This window comes from Maylandia zebra, linkage group LG17, assembly GCF_041146795.1.
Source record: "Maylandia zebra isolate NMK-2024a linkage group LG17, Mzebra_GT3a, whole genome shotgun sequence".
Lineage (NCBI taxonomy): Eukaryota > Metazoa > Chordata > Actinopteri > Cichliformes > Cichlidae > Maylandia > Maylandia zebra.
The window spans coordinates 30,215,444-30,241,588 of record NC_135183.1 but is presented as its reverse complement, the minus strand read 5'-3'; the positions used below and the strand labels follow the sequence as shown (position 1 = coordinate 30,241,588).

General features: G+C 40.2%; 1 protein-coding gene across 15 annotated transcripts in view; it reads right to left on the bottom strand.

Moving 5' to 3' along the window:
- LOC101463811 (ELKS/Rab6-interacting/CAST family member 1) overlaps positions 1 to 26,145 on the bottom strand; it is a 157,767-nt gene that overhangs the window by 105,991 nt on the left and 25,631 nt on the right. For 6 of the 15 annotated variants that reach the window (XR_013093956.1, XR_013093957.1, XM_004548203.3 and 3 more), the window contains exons 5-9: positions 9,446 to 9,693; positions 9,172 to 9,343; positions 3,998 to 4,072; positions 2,928 to 3,083; positions 996 to 1,088 (exon numbers count right to left, since the gene is read on the bottom strand). Coding sequence is in view for 10 of the 15 variants with exons in the window: in XM_004548203.3 (XP_004548260.3) it covers positions 996 to 1,088; positions 2,928 to 3,083; positions 3,998 to 4,072; positions 9,172 to 9,343; positions 9,446 to 9,693 (744 nt within the window). In the remaining 5 variants the exon portion in view is untranslated. The remainder of the gene's footprint in view (positions 1 to 995; positions 1,089 to 2,927; positions 3,084 to 3,997; positions 4,073 to 9,171; positions 9,344 to 9,445; positions 9,694 to 26,145) is intronic. The other 9 variants (XR_001167507.3, XR_001167508.3, XM_012918403.3 and 6 more) reach the window with 2 other exon arrangements.

Below are 26,145 nucleotides of genomic sequence, written 5' to 3'. Positions count from 1 at the left end.
GAAAAGTAAACAAAAGTTAGACATACATGGAAGTCAGTGCAGTATTAATCTATTTTGCTCTTAGCTATACACTTCAACTAATGGGTCAGGGTCAATTCTTTCACCTGGCCAAAGCTCAGGAATCAAATACAGTAAACTGCCACATTTGGAGAAGTTGCGTATTACAATTTCACTCCTTTTAACATGAAATTCAGTTTGCAGGTGTTGTGATTAGGGGTGAATTTAACATGACACAGTACAAGAATGGACCCAAACCATACAGTAAATCAGTCATATAAAAGCAAAGCAAACCCAGGAGCAAAGTGGTCTAAACTACAAATGGACTGAAACCTCATGCAAGGACAAAGAGAAGTGTGTTAGTGATACAGACACTGCAGCACAGCACAACTGGACTCTGCTGGAATTCTGTAGCTGTATCGATCAGACTGCTGCGTACGACTATTACTATCAAAAGCCACTGATCTCACACACAAAGAGAACTGAAATTCCTGAGCTGTTTATAGAGACTAACTTTGTCAGCTCACCAAAAGAATAGAAAATGCTTTCTCCTGGTGTATTTAGCAAAGTGTAGAAAACACATTTGCTAACCCAGGTTTTGAAGAATGGCTCAATTCATTTTAGACTGGCTTTAAACTTAACCTCTGTAATTCCTCATGTCTTGAACTGGTTCAAAACAGTTATAGGATGCAGATATATGCAAAATGGACCATGTTAATGGCAATATGATGAAATAACTACATGAGAAAAATAAGTACACCTCATGAGTGGATATTGTTTGAACGGTCCACGATGCTCTCTGCAGCTGGTGTGCATAGTTTTGACATTTGAATGTTATAGTTGCTTACTGCTGTCTGAACACACAGCATGCTACCGGGAATCTATTGGAAATCTACTAGAACTACGTTAGCCAGTCAAAGAAAGAAAGAAAGAAAGAAAGAAAGAAAGAAAGAAAGAAAGAAAGGATGCGCAAACAGACACAGAGGTGTGTCTCTTACTGCCGACACCTCCTGCTGAAGCTCATTGGCTCGTTGCCTTAGTTCCTCCTTCTCTGACTCGCTGTGAGTTAGCTCTTCCTTCAGCTGCTCAACCTGGCAGGAGAGGAGGGCATCAACATGGGTGCTTCCCATTAGCCAAGCTTTGCTTCTTGCTTCCCTTACTTGTGTTTCTTCCTTGCCTCTAACCTGCTTCCAATAAGTCAGAGGTGTGAGGGCAGCAACAGCCTGCAGTTTATCTTATCATTACTAGTATTAACATAAGTAACTTTACAGCCTCTGCAGGTACCTCCGTTCCTGTTGTGTGCGTTTTGCCTACAGTATTATAAATAATACCGTGTTATACTGAACTGTTTCCACAACAGCCTGCCTGCTCCTTTTACTGCCCCATCAGATCAGCTGACCACTAGATAAGCACATGTTGACCGAAAGCTTTTGCTGGGAGCATCTGCTCTTCCAGCTTAGATTCCAAAAAATGCATTAAAAGGATTAAAAACTCCAGATAATGGTGTTTCTTGAATCAATTTTGGAGTGAGTGGCAGAGCTTTGAAGAAGGGCAAACATCTAATTAGCAAAATGGAGAGCACACCGGGCCATAACAAGTATGTTGCCACAGTTGCATCTGGCATGCTTAAATAATGTATATAACCCCTACATTGTTTTACAGTACTGTGTCCTTTGAAGACTTCTTACTGGAGCATTTCTGAACATGTGAAGAAGCGTGCATTATCTTTATTTTGATTAACAAATGAAATGGCTCTTTGTTGCTATTATTAAAAGCTCTGATTGAGGAGAGCTTTACACCTTCGATTAAATACACGTTAAAGCTAATAATGTCCAAAACAAGAATGCATCTAGTGTATTACCACAGATATGCATGCCAACAGCAATGAAATCCGACTATAAAAAGGTACACCATGTAAATTACTTCCTTCCAGTTTTGAGACACAAATCCACTACAGAGAAAAACAAGAACATATCAGCTCGCGCACACAAAAAGTCTGCTGAATTTCCAAACTGGATCGCCTCCCCACACGACAGACGTATACGGAGTTTCCGTTTTAATGAGCACGGCTCCCAGACACTTTTTATTCCTGACAGTGAAGTTGTATCCGTCAAGGTAGTGAGTGTGAAAAAGCAAATTTATTCTCAGCTAAGCAAGAAAATCCAGATATTGTTCAAAACACAAAGGGAAAAAATGGTGAGACAAGCAAATACAGCCAGACAGGCAATAATGGAGCAAAAACACTTTTTTTTATAGTCTCCAGCACATTGACTAAAATTTGACAAGATAGAGCAGTGTAGCCCTTTTAAATCATACTGGGACTTAAAAGGAAGTAAATACACAAGGTCAAACAAATCCTACATGCTAACTATTCTATTTAGAGTCCTTTGATAGATATAAGGATATATTCTTATTATTGTTTATATGTTTATTTGATGCTTTGCCTTCACTGCTGCAACCTTGTTGCTGACAGAACCACTGCCATGTTTGAGAGATGAAACGGTTTCGTATTTCCCTAAATTATTATAAGGTTTGTATCATTTTTTAAAGATTTTAAAGTTTGAATATTTCTGACTTACGTTTGAAAAGTGTGTCAATTTAAATGTAATTTAATCTCACTTGAGGCAGTAAAGAACTGAATGAATGTCTGTACGAGGTTTGGCTGTTAGTTTGAGATATCAGTCTATATAAATCTTTGTGAAGCTCTTTTAGTTCCTATGACTTCCAGGGAATTCCTGTGTTGTGAGACTTTATCAGCTGTTTGAGCCCCACTGCTACCTTTCAGACTTGCACGGTGGCCTCATTACTCTATTTACAGGCAATTTGTCCTCAAACTTAACAACTATTCTCAACTCTTAATCAGTTTAATGCTGTATCTATTATTATGTTTCAGTTACTGTCTGGACTGTATGTGTTTGTACATTTATCACCTTGTTCTTCATGAACTTGGAGTGGGATCTGTAGACCTCCATCTGTTTGATCTCCTCCTCCCTCTCTTCACTGCTCAGAGCGCCATTGGATTTCAGCATCATCACCTCCTCTTCCAGCTCTCTCATGCCACGCTCCAACGAGCTGATTTTTGCATCCTGACAGGAGACAAACACATCTAACTAATCAGACCATAAACAAATATACGGTGATAATAAAATGGGGTGAAATAGGAGCACAGGTGGAAATGCAATTAAAGGAAGTCTACGTGAAAATAATGTAAATGTAACTATTGTTGAATGCTTAAAGACTTTATCTAATAATCCATTATGTTTTTAAAATACTTGAATCTGTATCTCAATAATAATCAGTGAAGCCCAACAGACATAGCAGTTGGCCAACTTTATCTTGTCAATATTAACTGCAAAGACAGAAAGACTTTCAACAGAACGTAACAAAAAAGATGCTTTAGGTATGTTTTTCCAGCAGGTAGTAGAACGCATTTAGAGGTCAGAAACACTAATGTCCAGTTCATGCTGTGTGTTGGATAAACCTCCGACTGAGAGTCTGAAAAATTATTTGTTTTCTTCTTTTGAGTCTAAAATGTTATCCAATGCAACAAATATATTAATATGGGATATTTAAAGTCTTGTTTAGTGAAACTGCACTTCATGGTGTATTTGTGTCTATTCTTTACCTTATTTTCCATCATATTTACCCAGCAACCACATGTACACTCATTAAACTTTTCATTAACACTATTAATAATCAGCAAATAATACAGCAGCAACTCAGTGCATTTAGACATTGATGAAGACCAGTGATAGTCCCAAGTATTTGGACTGTGTAATTCATTCATGCTCTAGCAATCCTATGTCATTAATAGCTATAATATCCACATAATATGCACATTAAATACAGCACTACAGAATTAGCAGCATTTCAGATCATTTTTTTTAACAATTTGTATTGTTGGGGTCAAAATAATCCTCTATAAATGTAGACATAAATTTAAATCCCTGTATATAGATATATACAAACACATTTCTAAATTACATTAGCATTTGTTTACCTTCATTTCGATGACTGTCTGCAGGGCCTTGGTCTTTGTTGATTCTGGAGCTGCTTCGTATCTCCTGTGCAGCTCCTGAGAGGCACAAACAGCACGATCAGCAGATGACAGAGAGGGAGACACAGCGGGATGGAGCGAGGGATGGGGCAAGAGAGGAGAAGGTCGAGGGCCAGGAGGCGAGACGAGAGCAACTGATGGGAAGGGATGGAGTGAAGGCTGAACCGTTGGTGTAGGACGAGGAGCAGGTGCAGGAAAGGATGGCGAGTGCTGGAGGGACGGATGAGCGGAAGGGTGGACAGAAGAGGCAACAAAGAAAGAGGGAAAGTGGGGAGGACAAGAGGAGGGGGTGGCAACCGGATGGTTGTAGTGCCGGTGAGAAGGAGGGGAAGGGACAGGGAAGGAGGGAGACGAACGCAAAAGGTGATGCCGTGATGGGGAGAAAGCAGGAGAGGGCTGGAAAGGGGGTGACACATGGAAAGGAGGGGGAATAGGGATCGAGGGAGAAACAGGAAAGGAGAGAGATTCAGCTAGAGGTTTCCCTCTAGGAGAAGCACTGGCTTTTAGCCTCCTTGGATCAATCCGGCCATCCCACATCATTTGAACTACTTGAAACAGCACTAACGACGCTAACTGTGTTTAGCCTGTGTTTAGATTTTAATGATCAAATCTGACAGCCTGGAATTGTGTTAATTCAATGAATTAGTTCCCAAGCTTCAGTATCCATGGATTAAGAAAAATATAAAATGGTTTAAAAGTCCAAATTAACCCAAAGTCCAGAGTGTTTTTTCTCTAAAATCATCAAAATTCTCAAAAACATGCTATCTCACTACTCCAATTTACTAAGAAAAATGCAGTAAAATGTCTAGCAGCTGTTACTTCATCACTAGTCTTCTAGTCAAATGAAGTGAGACGAAAGTAGGGGGAGTGCAGTTGGAAGGGCACAAATAGAGAAAGAAAGAGCAAAGGAGGGAGTGAAAGCAAAGGGGAGGACACGGCTGTGTATGCATCACTGCTTTTCTTTGAAGGACACACACAAAGAGAGCTAATGCATAAGCCAGAAAGCATAAAAACATGTGAGTGAAAGGGATAGTAGGAGGCCATTGCTAGAGGCGATGACAAGGATGGTACAGATGCCCACACACACACACACTCACACACACACACTGTGGTATTCACTGAAAAAGTACTGATACAGCAATTGCAAAAACAAGAACGTAATTACAGCTTTAATTATGAAATGTCAGAAAACATAACTGTAAAATTTAACCACTGCTGAAAAATTGCCTCCATCGTTATTTACTTTAGAGATTACAGCACCCTCATCTTAACCTAACACCTCTTTTCTGGGTCATTTAGAGGAGTTGTAGCTTAACTGACTGTCAAACCTGTGTCCGAGGTCTTTGCATGCACAAGTCACCTGACATCACTCGTGTTATATAATTATTTTTTCCATTTCGAAGGTATTTTTTGTTGCTTTAATTATATAAAAGTACATTGGCACACGAGGACTCGTTTCTTAATAGCCAATGCTGCCTAAATACTGCCTGTCATATTACGGCATTGCAATTAAATTTTCTGCTGCTCATTCCTGTGCAATATCCCATCTGCCCTCCCGTCATATTTCTTTTCAAGATTTTCTTATTTAATCACTAGTGTACATATATTTATATTTATAGATACATATATATTTAGTCATCTTTTCTCTTTTACCACGTCTCTCTAATATTTTGCTCTTTACTATTTTTCTATTTCTTTATTATTTTATTTTATTTTATTATATTTTATTATATTTTCTTCTACTGTACCATGCTGCTGAGTGACTGCTGCTCGTCAAACACATTTCATTGCAATGTTGACCCTATGGTAACTTGCATATGACCAGTGTTGGTCAAGTTACTTGAAAAAAGTAATCAGTAACTAATTACCGATTACTCCCCCCAAAAAGTAATCCCGTTACTTTACTAATTACTTATTTTCAAAAGTAATTAATTACTTAGTTACTTAGTTACCTAGTTACATTTTAAAAACACGATTTACAACCTGAATAGGTGATAAAGCGATAGATCTTTCAGCCCAATTCTACTTTTCTGCATAATCCATCATACAAAATGTAATCAAATGGAAAAGTCTCTTTTTAAAACTTGTTTTATTAGTTTTAACTTTATGCATCAAGCAAAAATTTTATTATATGCAACATTCTCTGACTGGAAGAAATTTGTTTAACATTTAAACCTATTTTCTGCACATTCCAGCACATAAAATATATTTTTTGTGTGTGTTTACACTCACTCTTTCAAATAGATGCAAGTAAAACACAGAAGAAAATAAATAAAATCAAAGACTAGCGGTTCTGTTGCTCTATTTTCACCTGTAAACCAGGAGTGGCATAGGCGGAGGTTTACCCTGGTGCAGGTGTGCCGCAGCGGTCAGTGGAAGAATCCGCGAGTTTCTCTGTGAGTTTCCCATTACGTCATAGCGCACTCGGTGTGTTTAGGGGGGTTTCGCTTTAAAAAGAAGTTTTCTTCCCACGCACAACGGACACTAATGTTTTTGTCACTTTTTATGGAATCAAACTCAAAGTAAGGTCAGTACTTCCACGCTTTAAACGCTGCACGCTCATACTCTCTCCCGCACTCGATATATGATGCACTGTTGATCTGCACACAGCTGTTGTCACGAACGTCGCACTCGCTTACGTCACTGTCATGAGACATTCTTGCAAAAAAAATCACGGTTTTAGTAACGCAGTAACGCAGCGTTCCTACGGGAAAGTAACGGTAATCTAATTACCGTTTTTGCAACAGTAATCCCTTACTTTACTCGTTACCTGAAAAAAGTAATCACATTACAGTTACTGCCCATCTCTGCATATGACAAATAAAACTGAAACTGAACTGAACTGAAACTTAAATTTATCACACCAAACAATCAGCTAATTATTGAATTATATGCCATCTTTTCTCATCTTAAAGCCTGAACCATGAAATAATTGCCAGGGTTACATTAAAGCTACACTTTTTAAAGTGTGCTGGCTACAGCAGTAATTTTTATCAATAGCTAAAACTAATTTAAAAACAAAAAACAGATAAATAAATGGCATATATAATGACAACACATTATCTTTTGCACAGTTATATCCCCCCAAGTACCAGACATGGATATCTCTTTCCCTTTTCCTTTTACTCAAAAAACCAGCCTGGTAAAACAGCCATGGCCATTAGTTTGCTGAAAAAAGTCACTGAAAATTTTGCACAAAATGGTCAACTTTTGTGTCTCAGACTTGGACCCCAGCAGTTCTAGTCCAACACTACACCTGTTGAGCCAATAAACAAAAATCTAGTGCACACTACGTCACATTTAATATGGATATATGCAAATGGCATAAACAAATTTTGAGAAAAATTCCTAAACCCTTTGACATTCAGTAACCATGAAGGGAAGATCTTTCTGTGTCCTAAAAAGAGCACTTTAAAATTAGTTCATGTTTTCAAAAGTCTGAACAAAAGGAAGGAAGGGAGGAATATTTTTAGGTTCTATATTTGGTGATTTTGCTGATTAATTGCTTTATGTGATTAAGTGGCATTTTACAATCAAGAATCCAGGAGGTTAGATTAAAAGGCTGCATGTACTTTAAGCAGAGGATTATTTAATAACTGCACAGCAGCATCCCCATGAGGGACATTGTTGAAGGGTATGAAAATTGTGCTGCAGGACATTACAGTCTAGTTTGTTAATTAGCAAAATGAACAATATCCCGAAAGGAAGTGTCAGCACAGAATCAGGAAGTTAGCAAGACTTGCTCAATAGAAATTTGCATTATTTAGCACTGTAACATTCACTAAACTCTATAATGAATCTTTACTTCAGATACTGCAAAATGTTTTTCTCATTCTCTCGGTTGGTTCCAGCTTTGTATTTAACATCTTCGAAACAAAAACTCTGTCCAGTGTACTGATGCAGTGAGATGAAAAATCAGCCAGAAAATATGCAGAGACTCCCAGTTGTTCTTTCTTATGGTCTTATCATTTGCTGTGATTCATTTACTGAAGTATGACTTTATATCACCCCTCTAACATTATGCTGCATTTGTGCATTTGTCACCCTGGCTAATGCATTAGTATACTGATATGTTTTTGTTGTGCATTTTTTTGTTCATGTTTTAGCTGACTTCTATATTTTGATTATTTGTATGTTTCCATGTTTTTACCACCTGTTTGCTTATATGTTGCCTTTCATATGTTGTTTTTTTTATTGTTTTACTGTTTATATTTTCTTTTATTGTTCTATCCATCCAACCATTGTCTTCAGCTAATCCTTATCAGAGTCATGGGAGAATGGCCTATCCCAACTACCATAGGGCAAGAGGGAGGTTACACCCTGGATGGGTCACCAATCTGAGTCCTCTGTGTTGCAGGACTAACAGAGAGACAGACAGCCATTCACAGTCACACACCTATGTGCAATTTAGAATCACCTAAACAGAATTTTATTGTTATTTATTGTTATCATTTATACTGACAATTGGTGGTTTGCATTTTTGCAAGTTTCTCCTGTTTTTTTGTTTTAATTTACCTTATGAGCATTCTGCCTTTGTTCACCCGTTGAAGCATGTGCAATCTCTGTCTTTAAAGGTGCTACATAAATCAAGTTGATATAACTATTATTATTACTATTGTCAGATATGAACAAGTGCAAATCTGTAATGTCAGAAAAAGCAGAATTTTGTGGATCACAGATCTCTTAATCTTCAAGAAGACATATAGGTCAGTCAAAATATTTGTGAATTATTCCTGAAAATGCAGCTTAAAAGATGCACAAGAGTATATTTTGACTATTTGCCACACTGAAATTGGCAGTATGTGCTGGAAGGATGGATGTAGTACACTGACAGCATTTTGCCACTAGGGGGGGCTTTTGTATTAAGAAAGTGAATGTAACATTAAACCAGCAGAAGGAGAGAAAAAAGAAACGTGAGTGGAGAAACTGGGATAAAGTGTACACTTAAGACTGGAAGAAGCCAAGGGCTTTGCCTGGATATGATACACTCTGATGTGAACACATTCACATCTGGATATGCACAAAGACTCTCCCCTGCACACATGGTAATACTTGATTGCATATTGTTTCTTCTTTGCCAGTGACACACATACACATACACAAACACACACACGCACCTCTCTGAGTTGTAGCATCTCCTTGTCTTTTTGCTCAAGCAGACCCTCCAATTGGTGGATGGTCATCTCAGCATCGGCGAGTCGCCTCGTTCGCTCATGATCCTCCTCGGTTGCCCGAGATGACAGGCCTTTACTCTGCAACATTTCCAGTAACTTCTTGATTGACTCGTCCCTGTAAACAAGAAAACAAGGAAGTTAATAGCATGCTTTAGACAAGGTCACTGAAATCATACCTTAACAAATTACATTTAAACTGTCTTTTTTTAATCTTTACCTGGCAGTTAGTGTGTGTTTCTGTGTGTCTATCCTCAACTCCATTTCTTCAACAGTCTTCCTCAGGAGGAAGAGCTCTTTGGCTTGCCTCTCATACTCGGCATGGAGGCGCAAGAAGTTCTCCTCTGTCATTTCTTGAGGGGAAATGGGCTGGCTTCCGAGGCCGGAGTAATCGGATTGGAAGAGCTGGTTGAGATCGCGCTGGATTCTGAGCTCATCTTGCAAAGCCTGGATGGTGCATTGAAGATGCTGGTGGGAGGGAAACAGGGATGTTCAGCTTACGAATGAAAGAGTGAGCAATTACTATAATGGATATTCCAGACCGTGCAATGTCCATCATAGCAACTGTCTAATGTCACCTATAATCCTTTACACCTATTGCTAGTCACTTCGCTTGCTCAGTCCAAAGTTGAGATAAGTTTAACTTGGTACCTGCTTTCTTAGCTTCACTAATGGTAATTTTATAAGTCATTGCTACAAGTTGCTAAATTTTCTATACCGTCCCTTCCTTTTGTGCATCTTTGTATGTAAGTGTCACACGTCTTGGTCAGCTTACTTCACCAACTCACTCTGTCTCTATAATCTCACTGTACACCAGAATACCAATAAGCACATCTATACAGTAACCTTTGGAACAGGGATTTCTTTAACACCACACAGTGTAAAACAATCCACAACAACGCAGGTCCTTTTCCTCCAGATCTCCCAATGGCTCTTGGTTCACTGTGTGCCAAATGGTGTGTGTGGTAATTTGAGGTTACTGGGACATCTGCTGCTGTAACACTGATTTTTTTATCAGCAGCTCAGTGTTGTTTTTCCACCTCCTTTTAAAGAAGTCTGACCTCATGCCTTAAACATGCTGGAAGGGATTATACAGTATCTCCAGGGTGACCCAGGAGCTCTTGGGGCTCACCAGTGCAAAGCAAAGACCTTTGGCCTGCTGTGCTCATCCTGTTGTCATTGCAAGTCTGATAAGGATAAAAAAAATGCAACAGAGCAGGCAGTTTTAACCAGACTGTGGACCTTTGCTGTTTGCTAAAGTTTTTAGTTGTTTGCGTCAAGATCGTCAGCAGGAATACACCAATCAGAAATGCACAAGCAGTAGTCCTATAGTAAAATGTTGCTTCGTGTTTTGTTTAACTCAATGTAATCAGTGAGGGATTAGGAATTAAAAGGTAAAGAAAAGCTGAATTAATGAATCCCTAATGGGATTGCTCATTTTTAAAGGCATATTACAAGTTTTCTAAACTGTTAATAAAACAACCCAAAAGTATAATTCTCTGAACTGGAACTGAAATGCACCATTCCTTGTGCAGTTAAATAACTTAATAAATATATTAAATAATCACATCATTTTCACACTTACTGCAAAACTCTAAACTCAGTTAAAAAGATTTTGCACAGTGATTTCATTTCTTAAACACAACTACCTCACACTATTCCTTCTTACTTGTGATGTCACTTACCAATTATGTGCCTGTGCACAGTCAGCAAGGTGAGATAAGAATCTATAACAAGAATGGCTGGAAATAATCTGAGAAGCAGAGGAGCTAACATTTGAGCCGCGGTGACAGGCTGTGTTCCTGTTCTTGGAATGGCGATGGATGACATATTGTGATTGTGGTGTGGCTCCATAGTGTAGTGGTTTACAGCCCTGAGAGGAGACATGAATCCCTTTGGGGTTGTGTCAGGAAGGGCATCTGGTTTAAAAATCTGCCAAATAAAAGATGCAGAGCTACTGGCTGTGAAAACCCCTCGTGAATAAAGGAGCAGCTGAAAGTAGCTTCTTCTTACTCATAGCAGAAGCTACTTTCACATCTTTCTCATGCAACATTCTGTAATGTTTACAGCATTCATTGAATTCTTTATGCAAAATTATGCTGTGTGAGAAAAATGTCAAAACAAACACATTCATTCATTCACAATAATAGACATGGATGGGTCTTATGAGCCCTAAAATGCATGTGAAACCTGAATATGGACTATTTCATTTTATATTTTTCCATGAGTATGAGTAAAGCAGGACAAATAATAAAACCCAGTCTCAGCAGATTTACCACAGTCTTGAATATTTTGTGTATCCTGCGTGCATGTGTATGTTATTTTTGTAGAATTGCAAGATTAGATTGCAAGATTGTCGCGTCTAAGGGAGCACTGAGCTGAGAGGGAAAGCTTTCAATTTACCAGTTCATATGTGTCCCAAGCCTGTCTTGTGGTTATTAAATCTAAAAATGACTGCAAAAAATCAGGTTGTGAATATCAGCAGAGCTTCCTCTGTAGGATGGCTGTGCTCAGCCTTAGAGATGCGATGAGGTGGAGCTCGGACATCCAGAGAGATGTCTGAATGCCCACTGCTCCTACATGTCAAAAGGAGCATTTGAGGTGATTCAGGTCTCTTGACAAGGACGTTTACTGGTCACCTTCCTTTGGTAGTCTTCCAGGTGCACTTAGCTGGGAGAAGACACAACCTGCAGATTATACTGATTATCTCTGGAAATAATTCAGGATCCCCTAGGAGAAACTGGAAAGTGTGGCTGGGTAGAAGGGCAGGTAGAATAACCTGCTAAGCCTGCTGTCACAGCAACCCAACTGATAAGGAGAACAAGAGGGATAGGTGGATGGATGGATGGATGGATATGTGTGTGTGTGAGCGTTTTTTCTGTGGTGCTGTTTTTACATTTTTCTGGTATTTTGTGTAATGAATGCTCAGTAGTTTATTGCTTTTACAGGCTGTGTGTGATCCTTTGAGGATAAATCAACCAAGTTATAATTTGATTGTTAAGTTTTACCAAAAGAGTCCAATGTTTTGCAGATGTACTCTGAAAATTGTGTGTTTACAGTTTTCGGAGGAGCATAGAAGGTTTGAAAAAGTGTATCTTAGAAACAGAGAAGAGGCTTCTAGCAACACTTCACCTTCTTCAAAGAGAAGAGCATAAAGTCTGACGAGCTTAAAACGTCAGCAGCACTTGTAGTGTAAGGATCGACTTTATTAGTGTCTCTGATGGAGGCCATGGGCTGAAATGCATCAATGAAATAATAAGTTCTTCATGCTAAAAGTGTGGGTGGACCTTTAACATCTTCAAAAATGTATCTGTAATTAATAAACTGCAGAGAGTCAAATGAAGAAATCCCAAAGTAAATCATTAGATTTTATTCAAAATCATGCACAAAATAGGTCAAGATCGAGCTTATCCAACATGTGAGTAGCTGACAGACCAACTGAGGTAGCATATGTGTGTCATCTCTGTAATGTGTTCTAAAAGTTTCCCGTCAGGTAAGTATCACAGCCATCATGACAGGAGATGATGTGACATGGCTACCTCTTAGTCACACAAAAGCAGCACATTATAAAAGTGTGTGTGTGTGTGTGTGTGTGTGTGTGTGTGTGTGTGTGTGTGTGTGTGTGTGTGTGTGTGTGTACGCGCGTGTGTGTGTGTGTGTGTGATGTCACACTGATGTCCCCAGGCTGTTTTAAAATGCGTCACAAACAACCTGAACAGCGGCCAGGTCATCGCAACACTAGTCATGGAGTATTTCCAGAGATAAAAATAATACAGGTATCAAAGCGCTGAGAGAGATGCACATGAGTGAGAGCAGAAGTAAACAGGAGAGGTTATTAAAAAAGAAGAAAAGATGAGATGCTATCGCTCCCCTGCAGCTATGATTGCTGAACACTGACGAAGAAAAGGGAAACGATTCAAGCAAAAAGGAAAAAATGATTAGTGAGGAGACAAAAAGAAACAATCCTTAGATATAAAAGATGAGAAAGAAGAAAGGAAAAGGAAATAGGAGCTGATAGTGATCACAAACATAGTGTATGCTCGTATAAACAGACACAAAAAATTGGATAAAAGGTAATGAGATAATACTGTAGCAACTGTCTGTACTCTGCTTTATGTCACACGAGAGCCAGCGCAGCATCTCTTCTGGTTTGTTTCAAATTTATGCATTTGTATTGAACCAAATTAAAGATGGTGAACATCTTTATTGTCTTGATCATTTTCTCTCTTTATCGTATCGCCATGTGTGGGTCGGTTTGCTGACTCATACAAAAGCTCCTCACATGCACACAAATCTGACGGCTGAGGCTGACATTTCTAGGACTCCCCTGAAGATTTAGAGCCAGACAGAGTGACAGAAAGCATCCCTTTCCTCACTCAAATATTCTTTCTCTGGTTTAATCCTCCTTCCTCCAACCCAACTCTAATTCCTACCTCTGACATGCAAACAATGACCCACCCATATCCAATAAAAATGCACCGTAGCTTCAACTGCTTTAAATAAAGGGTTCACACTAAGTTAACTGATTGATTAGTTGCTCAAAAGACACATAACAATTTTTAATTATCATATCTTAAACACCTTAGTGATTTAATTCTGCCATATAAATTGCTTTGGCAAATAATGGTAACCAGTGTTGGGGAGTAACGGAATACATGTACCGCCGTTACGTATTTAAAATACAAAATATGAGTAACTGTATTCCGTTACAGTTACCGTTTAAAAAGGTGGTATTCAGAATACAGTTACTTTGTTGAAATAAATGGATTACACTGCGGTACTTTCCTGTTTCATTTTGTCGCGGGTCAGGACTGTTTGGGTTTTGTTTGACAGCTACGATCTGTTGTTCAAGGCGGCAGCGTTACGGTTGCCATGGTTACAGGGCGACGCTCTCTCTCTCTCTCTGCGACTGTGTGTTTCCTGGGTGAGAGAGCGCCTTTTCGTTGTTGTTGTTGTGCTAAGCTAACAGGCAGAATGCTACAAGCATAGCTCTAAAGAATGTAGCATCATGGGCAGTGTAGTCCGTGTTGCAGGGAGAATGGACGCGAGGAGGGAGAAAAAGGGGAGTGGAAAGGTACGTGTTGTCATCAAGGAAAAACGGGAGCTGGAAGCATGTAAATATAATAATAACCACTTCAGCCAAGAAGAGTGCCTGACGAGCCCAGTTGTAAGTAAGCTATTAAGACTCGACTGTACACCGTGTTCGTGTTTTCCTCCGAAACAATAAGCTCCGTTGGAGCAGCCTTTCAACGCCTCTCTCTGTCTCTCGCAAGAAAAGTTGACCCACACAACAAAGTAGAGCTATTTTTCGGCTACAAGCCGACAGGGACCCCGCCGTATTAGTCAGAGGTCCCTTTACTACAGTTCGGAGTCGCGGACCTTCAGTAATAGTAATAAATCACACAGCAATAGTACATTCACGTTGTTGTAAAAAGCATGATAATATATTAAGTAATCCAAAGTATTCAGAATACGTTACTGTCATTGAGTAACGTAACGGAATACTTTACAGAATACATTTTGGGGCATGTATTCTGTATTCTGTAATGGAATACATTTTAAAAGTAACCTTCCCAACACTGATGGTAACCTACAAATTAACTGATATATACACTCACTGGTCACTTCATTAGGTACACCTGTTCAGCTGCATGTTAACACAAATTTCCATACAGCCATCTTTAGGGTTTACGGAGATCAGAAAAAGAGCGGTGAGCGGTGGTCCTCTGGGTAAAAATACCTTGTTGACGTCAGAGGTAAGAGGAGAATGGCCAGACTGCTTCCAGCTAATAGGAAGTTAACAGTAACTTAAATAACTACTAAATGCAGCCAAGGTATGCAACACAACCTTGAAGCATGGCTACAGCTGCAGAAGACCACACTGAGTGCCATTTCTATCAGCTAAGAACAGGAAACGGTGGCTTTTTGCACACGCTGGAGACTGGAGGAACACTGCCTGGTGTGATGAGTCTTGATTACTCTTGCGAGATTCAGATGGTAAGGTCAGAATTTAGAGTAAACATCTACACCACCATCCTGCCTTGCATCAGCAAGTCAGGCTGCAATATCGTTGTTAACCATGTCCACTCCTTTATCACCACAGTGTACCCATCTTCTGATGATTGCTTCCAGCAGGATAATGTCCCACGCCTCCAAACTCATATCATTGAGTTCACTGTACTCAAATGGCCCCCACTGTCACCAGGTCTCAGACCCAGAGAGTGCCTCTGGGATGTGGTGGAACAGCTGACTTGCATTATAGATATGCAACCAACAAATCTGCAGCAACTGTGTGATGCTACTGTATCAATACAGAGAAAAATCTATGTCATTCAGAATAGCTAGGTTTCATTTGACGTAGACGTGACGTCGACGTAAAGCGCGAAATTTGACTGGCGGTCGGAAGTGAAAAAGATAAGCGCAAAATCACAGACAGACAGTACGCAAAATGCCTATGTCCTGTTGTGTTTACGGATGCTCCAGTAGGTCGACCAGAGAAACTGATAAACGGTATTTTAGGGTATCAAAAATAGCCCAACGAAGAGGAGAAAAATGGAAAATTCTAACCGAAAAACGTAGGAAAAAATGGATTTTAAATTTACGTTTACAGTCGGGAGGAGCAGAGTCTGCCAATGCCCGTGTCTGCAGCGACCACTTCGTCAGAGGTAATGTTATGTTTGCAAACGAACTTATTAGCATTAGGTAGTCGTTAAATTCTCGTTTACTTAGTGCTTTTAAGTTAGTAGTCTAATATTGACTTGATTGGGACTATAGGCTGCCCAAGTGCTTTGGATGACGAAGAGTCGGAGGACTGGGCTCCGACGGTCAATCTCGGCTACGAACGAAAACCCAGATCGGAATCAGTTCTCAAACGAGAGAAAAGAATGAAGCTTAAGGCAGAACAGCATCGATGTGCAGAGGCGATTTTGGATATGCAACAGACGGCTGAGAGCCCGGATTTGAGCCTAGTGACAGTGGAGAACAGGCTACTAACCCTGCCATACAATTGCAATGAGCTGCAATCACTTTTCCATCCTCCTTTGCAATTACCCAAGTCTTCAGAGGTGTCTCGTTAGACCGCTGAGAATGGTTTACCTTGAAACAAACAACTGTCACTCTAACGAAGTCCTAAGGATGTGGCATGTTTGTTGACGTTAAAGCCGCTACCGCTGTTAGCGTGTTTAAGATAAAGCAATATAAGAACAAACACTCACCCTTGCAAACACCAAACTGTATCCATCACGGAGACGTTTTGTTCCAAGGTTGTGGACCCACCCGCTGACAAAAAAATTGTACGCCTCCAGACTCTTGAAAGCTTTCATTTGCTGCCTAGTGTAGTAAGAAGTCTGGAGGACCAAGTAGTTGGTGATATCCACAGCCTCGATAGTAGGCAAATCCTTTACTTCTGTGGTGTATTCGGACATTTTCAAAGAATATGGATCACGTCCGATATATTTTTTAACTATCTGTTTATATCTCTCCCGAGAAACGGGGTCTAAAGTTGCACAATAGCTGCTCTCCTGACTCTCCACAGTGTCCTCCATGTTTACTTCCGCCCTCCACTCAAAAATCGCGCTGCCTCCGCACGTCATCAGAACCACGTGACCGCAACCCAACTATTATGGCAGTTCAGAAGGAAAAAGGGCCACAGTGTTCCTAATAAATCCATTTGAGTGTATCTTATGACAGGATAACTACTTGGGGGCAACATTAAGAATACAGGGGAAAGCTGGCATGCCAAAAGGAATAAAAGAGAGAAACACAAATAACTATGCTCATTATTATAATACTGAATAGTATGTACTGTGTTTCATGTGCTATTCACGCATTAATAAAACGAACCCATGCATCACATTCACACACACGTACACACACATACACACACTCACATCAAGCACCCAGAAGCATGTCAGAGTCATGGAAACAGTCATCCTCACGCAAATGCGAATCCATGTGCCTCTCCATCAAAGTCAACCATATGCAGTATGAACATACAGAAGCACAAAGTTTACACACAAACAATTCAGAAACAGAGCGCGCACACACTCACACACATGCGCGCAGAGTTTGTGTTACTGCCTTCCCCCTAACGCACACACAGCTGGAATGTAGTGCTGAGAAATGCCAGAACAGGAAAAAAGGAGGGAGAAAGGAGGAAAATATTATAGGAAGCAAGAAGAAAATAAAGCAAGCAGAGTGGGAGATAAGGAGAAAGGGAAAAGGGAGAAAACAGTGTTAACTGTCTGTGTTAGAAACAGAAGGAGGAGAGAGAGAAAGTTCTGTTTTTCTTCTCAGTTTCTGCTGAGTCATCTGTGGCTATCACCTTTGACCCTGTCAAATATTTCCTGATTTCTCATGGGAATGGGGGCGTATGCACCAAACATGCATACATGTACACCGACTCGGTTTGAGCGTATGGTCAGAATCACGAAGTAAAAGAAACTTTACTCAAAGCAACACGGCATGGCTACTGAAAATAAGGAAATTTTTTACTTTCACTTTGCATCAGTTTTCTTTCTTTCTTCTTTGCAAAAACACCTCACCTAAGAGCGAAGAAAATAAGAAAATCTAAACGGGGACAAAAAACATGAGATGACAAATCAAGATGATAAATCTCTACCTCAGAGGAGCTGAAGCTGCATATGAAATGTATGAATCAGATAGAATCCACTTATGTGAACACATTGGAGTAGGGCTGTTCGATATAACGATATATCTCGGATGACGATATAAAAACGTCTATCGTTTCATTTTATGCTATCGTTTGTTTCGTGGTGTCGCAAAGTAAACTGTTTACGACAATATTTTTTCATCGTTTTGATGGTCACTGTAGTGGCTATATTCATTTCTTAAAGTTTTCGCTTTCTCTTATATTTAATATAACCACACTATGGACGGACAAGCGGCTGTTTTTATGCGTTGTCGTTAGCAACAACGACGGTAACAGCATCGCGTGTCCGCTTGTTTATGTTCCACATAAACCTTTCACAATAAAGCTCAAGATCCTGTTGAGACTTTTCAAAATAAACTGAATCACGTGAAAGAGCAGATTATTTACGGAGAAGTAAAAAAGAGCCGCCAGGTGCTAAAAAATAAACCTTAGAGTCAAACGTTAGAACAGGCTTTTCCCCGCAGCTCTCCGTGTAATAAATACTCACAAAGAAAACGGCGGCCGTTACAACTTGTGTCTAAAAATGTATCGTTTCATGCATCGGTTAAAACACTCGACTCCAGCTACATGACGCAGCTGGAAACACTTCCCGCAAGACGAGCTGCCCGAGATTCACAGACTTTACAGAAAATGTTACGTTTTTGTGATTTATATCGTTATCTACGATAGAATTCTTATATCGGGATATGAGATTTTGGTCATATCGCACAGCCCTACATTGGAGGACAGTGGTTTGAAATGTTTAGTGTGAGAGTAGTCAACTCCTTAAATGTCATGATTACTGTAAATATTATCTATAGAGGCTGTCATGACTGCATTTACATGCACATCAGCACCTGTTACTCAAAAAGCCAAATTTACATAAAATCACAACCTCTAAAAAATATAACGGCATAGATTAAACACACAGGGTATGTTCTAAGCAGAACATAGACTATCACCTGTGATTTTCATTTGCTCTTTTACCAGATCCAAGGATGTCAGATTATGTATTTTTTTTTGCAAAAATATCAAAATGTTCAATTCTATTCTATTTGAATTTATTTGTATAACACCAAATCACAACAGTCGCCTCAAGGTGCCTTATATTGTAAGGTAAAGACCATAAAATAACATATATCAGACAAGCCCCCCTATGAGCAAGCACTTGGTAACAGTGGGAAAGAAAAATTCATTTTAACAGGAAGAAAGCACCAGACTAGGTGAGTGCCACCCATCTGCTGCGACCAGTTGGGGTTGAGGAGAAAGAGACAGGAAAAATGATTAAATGCAAAGTGGTGTGTAAAGGCATAGAGAACTGAAAAGAGGTAAGTGAAGAAGAAACACTCAGTTCATCGTCCAAAGCCCCCAGCAACCTAGGCCTGCTAGAGTGGTTCAGGGTCACCTGATCCAGCCCAAATTATAAGATTTGTCTAAAAAGGAAGTTTTAACCCAATTTTAAAAGCAGAGGATTTCTGTCTCCTGAATCCAAACTGGGAGCTGGTCCTGAAAGCTGAAGACTCTGCTTCCCATTTTACTTTCAAATACTCTATGAGGGGGATATGGTAATATGAGGTCTTCAAGATTGCATGGGACCACTAGCATAACTGGTGAGGGTGACCCCCTCCCATGACACAAATGACAGAGGGCACTTGTAGCAAGGTAGAGACCAAATTTCCAAACACTAGAAAAATTACTGGAACCAAATTTTTGCAAAAGAAAGTAAAATTTAGTAGGATACACTGCTGCTGTATGTTTGCATACTGAAATATCATTTATTGCTTAAAACAGAACATGAATGAGTCGATTAAAAAAAATCATAGACAAATAAATTAACGATGTCTTGTAATCTAATGAGCAGTCTACATAATTCCTATTCATGGTTAGAGGAGAAAAGAAAATCCATTTGTGCGCATAGTCACAATTTTTCCATCCAACGTCATCCCTCCCTCCGGCCACCGCTCATCTGTCGTTCAATATTAACCATCCCTTCGTTATTACTCCTCCGTCTCATCCCTCGCTTATTTTGCACTCATTGGGTGAGTCATGCTTCCCCCTTAACAAAAAGACACACTGTGACAGAAACATGTATACACGACACACACACACACACACACACACACACACATTAGGATGGACGCATGATAATGCCCACACGCAGAGATACACACATATGCAGGAGACAACATAATGTTGGAGGCAGCGGTCATGCTGTGTGTATGTGTGTGTGTTTGTGTGCATGCGTGTGTGTGTAATGACCGTGAGCAGTTTGAAAGAATCGCCCACTCAGGCATTAGACAACAGGCAGATTAACACACTCCCTCTCTTCTTTCTCTGAGGATAAAGGTGGTGGAACATAATGAAGAGGATGAAATAAAATGCAAAGAAGAAGAATGGCTGGAAGACACACGAGAATGCAAAAACAGCATTATTACATGCATCTATTAAAAAAAGAAAAAGGAAAAAATGAGGACGGAAATAAGTGTATGTGACAGAAAAGACAGAAAAGGCAGGAGTATATATATGTGTTATATGTTGACCCTAATCAGTAGCTTCTGAGAAGAGAAGAGAAGAGAAGAGAAGAGAAGAGAAGAGAAGAGAAGAGAAGAGAAGAGAAGAGAAGAGAAGAGAAGAGAAGAGAAGCTCAATCATATAGGACTTTAGAGGCAGACTGAAGGGAAAAAAGACAAGCAGCAGAAGAAAACATGGGGGGGAGTGACTGTACTGTAATTCTGTCCATTCCCCCATCAACTTCTCCCAAACTCACTCCTTATAAGGAAAGCCATGGCTACCGCAGGGACACACATACACAAAAACGCAGAGAGAGTAAGTGAGAGGGAAAATTCGCAAAATAACAGCCTTGTGTGAAAGCAGCGAAAACTGACCCTGTGCTTCTTTTCAGTTTCAGATCGTTCTGTCTTTCCACTGTAAAACGAACACTGGGTCTTTCTGAAAAGAAAACCATGGGGAAAGAGTGCTGTTTCACCATGTCTCTGCGTTGAAGTTAAAGTTTTATAACACTCCTGCGTGTACAAGTCTCCTCCCTTTTCTCTCTCGCTTGTCTTGCTCTCTTTTCAGTTACAGTTTACTCTCTACATGCATATAAACCCTTCTTGTGCTTTCTAGCCCACACTTTGTCACCTTTGTCGTCCTCTTCTCTGTCCATCTGTTTTTTGGTGCCCTGCTATCACTCTCTGTATTTACTTTATTCCCTCTTCCTTTCATCCCTCTCTCTCACCTATCTCTCCATCCTCACTAAATAAACACACAGGTTTGGGGACCATCTGTTACTGATGAGCATTTGTGTGTGAAAACACACACACACAAAATTCTCCCACCACAATAATTGGAGGACACACAAATGCTGGGATAACTGCAGCAATAGTGTTTTATTTATTTGACTTCAAAAGGTAGAAGGTGCGACCGTCTGACACAAGTACATAAACCTGCACATGCAAAATGACAGCATGCATACACAGACACACACACACATAGAAAAAAAAACAGTAATAATGAGTCATGAGTCCACATGCAGAGGATGGAAAAAGGCACAGACTGCAAACAACAGAAGGAGAGAGGATAGAGAACAAAGATATCATCATCACTGCATGTGGAGAAGTGACTTTTTAAAACTTTACTGGCCCTGCCTGCTGTCTTCTCCACAAGGACCCTGTATCACAGATCCTCTCAGTCTCAGTCAAGCATCAATCTCCCCACTGTGTTTAAAGAAAATCTTCCAGAAGCAACGTCTTAGTTTTTGACCATCTGTAATAATGTTCTTGAAACTGCAAAATGTATATTGTACTTGTTAAATTAAAGACACAAAAAATAGTAAATGGTCTGTATTTGTATAGCGCTTTACTTGGTCCTAAGGACCCCAAAGCGCTTTACACTATACACAATCATCCACACACTGGTGATGGCAAGCTACAGTGTAGCCACAGCCACCCTGGGGCGCACTGACAGAGACGAGGCTGCCGGACACTGGCGCCACCGGGCCCTCTGACCACCACCAGTGGGCAACAGGTGAAGTATCTTGCCCAAGGACACAACGACCGAAACTGCACAAAACTATTTGGAATATAAACCAAAGGAAAACTATGAGATCAGCTATGAAACCCAATTTAACATACTGCTTTTATTATGAAATTCTACTGCATTTACACTAGCTGTGCTTATTTCCAAATGAACAGCTTTCAATATCAACCACTATAGTGAAAAAGAGATTGATATTTCCATCTGCAACACATGTCCCCTTCTATGTCTATAAATGGCAAGCGTAAGGCAGTGAGAACGGAGCAGAACAGATGATCAGTTCAATTCAGTTTTATTCATAAAGCACCAAATCAAAACAACAGTTATGGAGCTTTATTTTGCAATGTTAGAAAAAAAAGTTCAACAATCTACTCTGAGCATTCTCCTGGAGATTATGAAAAGGAAGAATTCCCTTTTAACAGGAAAAGCCCTCCAAACAAAGGAAAAAGGCTCAAGGAGGGGCAGCCCTCTGCCATGACCGGTTGGGAGGTGAGGGGGAAGAGAGAAAAAAAAGGAGATTGCAGAGAGACGAGGACAAAACACAAACTATAGATGAGAGAACACAAAAGTTAATGACATGCAGTAGTGGCAAATAAACACATGGGGGAGTGAGGAGTGGAGAAGAAAAATTTAGTGCATCATGTGAAGTCTCCCCCGCAGCGTGAGCCAATAACAGAATAATTATGGGATGGTTCAGGGTTGCCTGATCGGGCCTGACAGCTCAAGGCTCTGCCACACAATGTGCTTTTAGAAACTCTAGGGACTGCAAGTAAGACTGTACTAAAAGGTCTTTAAGATACGATGGGTCTGATCATTCAAGTCTTTGTATGTGAGGAGAAGGATTATAAATTTAATTCTGGATTTAATAGAGTGCCAGTGAAGAGTAGTTAATACTGTAGAAATATAATCTCTCTTTGTAGTTCATGGTAGCACTCTTCCTGTGGCATTTTGGATCCAATCAGATATGCCACTGACTGTGAGACAGCAGGGAAGGAAAAGTGGGGCTAGAGGTGGGTTGCAAAGCAGCTCACAGATGCACAACATCTGTTGGCAGGCTAAAGAGACATTTATACTATGTCCTCAGAAGAGGCACAAATCATGCTTTGGTGTAATTTTGGCCGATTGTGTCCCTATAAATTTTTATAACCTCATGTGGGTGGCATGGCTGAAGACAGGGGTATATGACTCCGGCAGCTTTTACTGGCTTTTCAATGACATATCAGTGCAGAAGCTCAAAGATTCCCAGATCACGGTTCAATTTCGTTACCAGCACTACTGCAGAGATTTTGGACGAGTGGCAAAACCTACTATGCAGGCGAATACGAGTATAAATGTCGTGGGTGACATTATTATTTGGGCACAACATGACCAAAACCATGATTTATGTGAGGTTTACCAATAGCATGTGTAGAAGGGTAGCAGCTGAGCCATCCGCTGAAATCAGCTAGCACTGAGTTGAGATGATCTTCTGGGATTGCAACTGAGCTTGACCTGATGTCATGCTTGAACAAACGCTACGCTCGATTTAATCTGGTTAAAGCCCTGGCTTCATTATAACCTCTTCAATCATCCGATTTTGCTGTATTGATATTTCCAGATCACAGAAATTGCCTTTATAGTTCAATGTTACCATAACAAGTAGAGCTGAAACCAAAAGTAACCAAATAATAAATGGCCTGTATTTGTATAGCGCTTTACTTAGTCCCTATGGACCCCAAAGTTTTACACTACATTCAGTCATTTACCCGTTCACACACACATTCACACACTGGTAATAGCAAGCTACATTGTAGCCACAGCTGCCCTGGGACGCACTGACAGAGGCGAGGCTGCCGGACACTGGCGCCACCAGACCCTCTCACCACCACCAGTAGACAATGGGTGAAGTGTCTTGCCCAAGGATACAACGACAAAAATTGTCGGAGCCGGGGCTCGAACCGGCAACCTTCCGATTACAAGATAAACTGCCAACTCTTGAGCCACAATCGCCCCATAAGCTAATTATAGGAGGAAGAAATTTCATCGGCTTATCAACAAGTAATTCTGTTTTTATTTCTAACCAAACAGAATTACCCATTGTACTCAGCTGACTGACTGAATCAGCGAACAGAAAAAGAGACACCGGAGATTACAGGGCTGAAGGGCTGCAGGTGGGACTCCTGGACAAAATCTTTACAGAGTAAATCTGTCTTCAAGCTCTGCTTTTTCTCTTTGACTCTTTCCATAATTCCGTAATTTCTCCTCTTCTTCTGTTTTATCTGCCCCCCCATCTCAGAGAGCTACATGTGGTTAAGACTCAGGTGTCTAGTTTATTGAGAAATATTTATCAAGGGCCAGTAATGACAGGAAAGTAGTACAGTGCAACTATTTCTATAGCATCTTATTTTACTTTTTATTCATGCACATGTATTTCCCTTCATTTTTCCACATCCCGACGTTCTTTTTCATCACCTACTTTTAAGTCCGGTCTTTCTTTCTCTCCTGTCACATCGACACCCATCAGTCTTTCTCTACATTTCATCTGCAATCTTAAGCCCAATTTGTCTGTGCTATTCATCTCTCCTTTCACCACTCACCCCCCTGCTTCCACGCTGATCTATCCTCCATTCTCGTGATTTCCTCCCTCTGACTCGCTACATTTTATACATCTTTACTCAATCCACTCTTCCTGATCTATTCTTCACTATCCACCCCCGTCTTTTTTTAAATCTACGGCAGCATACAGATTGCCAGGCGAAGCATTTTCACAGCCAGCTGGCACAGAAACTCTTACTGGAAACATTTTTCTTTTCTGTGCAGTGAATGGAAATCTAACACAGGAAACAATTGACGACGTCAGATTCTATTGGATTTGAACTCATTTGAGCTCATGAGGACAATCTTAGTGCCAGCTCGGCGTAATGAAATTAAAACTTAAATCTAGGTGTAATAACATTAAGTGCTGAGGAATGATTACAACATAAGTTTTGAATCAGTCAGCACAGAAGCTAAAGTCCAAAGGATTTCTCTTAGTTTGATGTTTTACCTTTAATTCAAACTGTGCCTTGTTCTCTATTTAGTGATCTCTCAATTCATAAATGTATTTTATTGATGATTCAGAAAAACATTTCCACCGCAGTGAGGGAAGAGACCTCGGCTCTGGTGGCACCATCCATTTACACAATAACCTGAAGGCCTGATTTACTGCCATGTTCATGAAGTGGAAAATACACTCAAGTGCCAGTTTGTGTTTCTATCTATCCAACTTTGCTGCTCAGGGCAAAAGAGAAAAGGAAAAATGACAGAAGAAACACGAAAGAAAGACTATCTTCTCTGTTTCTCCTCTGTGTTTATCTCCTCTATTCCTCCACCTGAAGGGAAAATGTCACCCAGGTGTGTCGGGAACTGTGCACAACTGCCTGTTTGAATTACCCTCTTACTTATCCAGCCTCATTCACACTTTCACAGATTCATTTCTCCAAAAATAAACAGAAAACAGCACCTATGGCTTCAAGTTAGACCAATATGCAGTACATGCAATGCGTAGACAACTTTAAATGAATTGAAGGAAGAGGAATGCCAACAAATTCATATATTATGATGGGAGAAAAACACTTTCTGCCTCTCTACAGTGACACACACACACACACACACACACACACACACACAGTTTTATTTCCCATCAGCACCTTAACTATGAAGCTAAATAACTGAAAAGAATGAAAACAGTGCAGCAGTACAAAAGCGATTGGCAGCCAAAACAAAAGGACACGCATGGGTGAGCGTGCATGCACACTCCCACAATCCCACAAACATCACAACACTGACATGTGCCTTCCAATTCTTTAAAATCCACAAATTTTTGCATGCAAGTAGAGACATATGCACAAAATAAAAATAGTAAGTACAGAGTACGTAGACGTTCTGTCACGGTTTGCGGGGGCAAGCCGTGTGGAATATATATAGGACCAAAAGGCGGCAGCTCTGGTGCAGGTGAGTGTTTATTAACAACAAAAATGCAAACAACAAAGGCGCTAGGAACATGAAACTGAAACCTAAACTGGGTAAACTAACAACACAAACCAGAACCGACGATGCAGGGAGATCCGGAGAACTATACACGGAGAGACGCAGGGAGACCGAGGGGAAACAACACAGACGAACCAGCAACTACTATGACAGAAGACACAACTTAAATACACTCAGAGAACACAGGGGGATTACATACAGGTGGGGACACAGCTGGGAGTAATTAA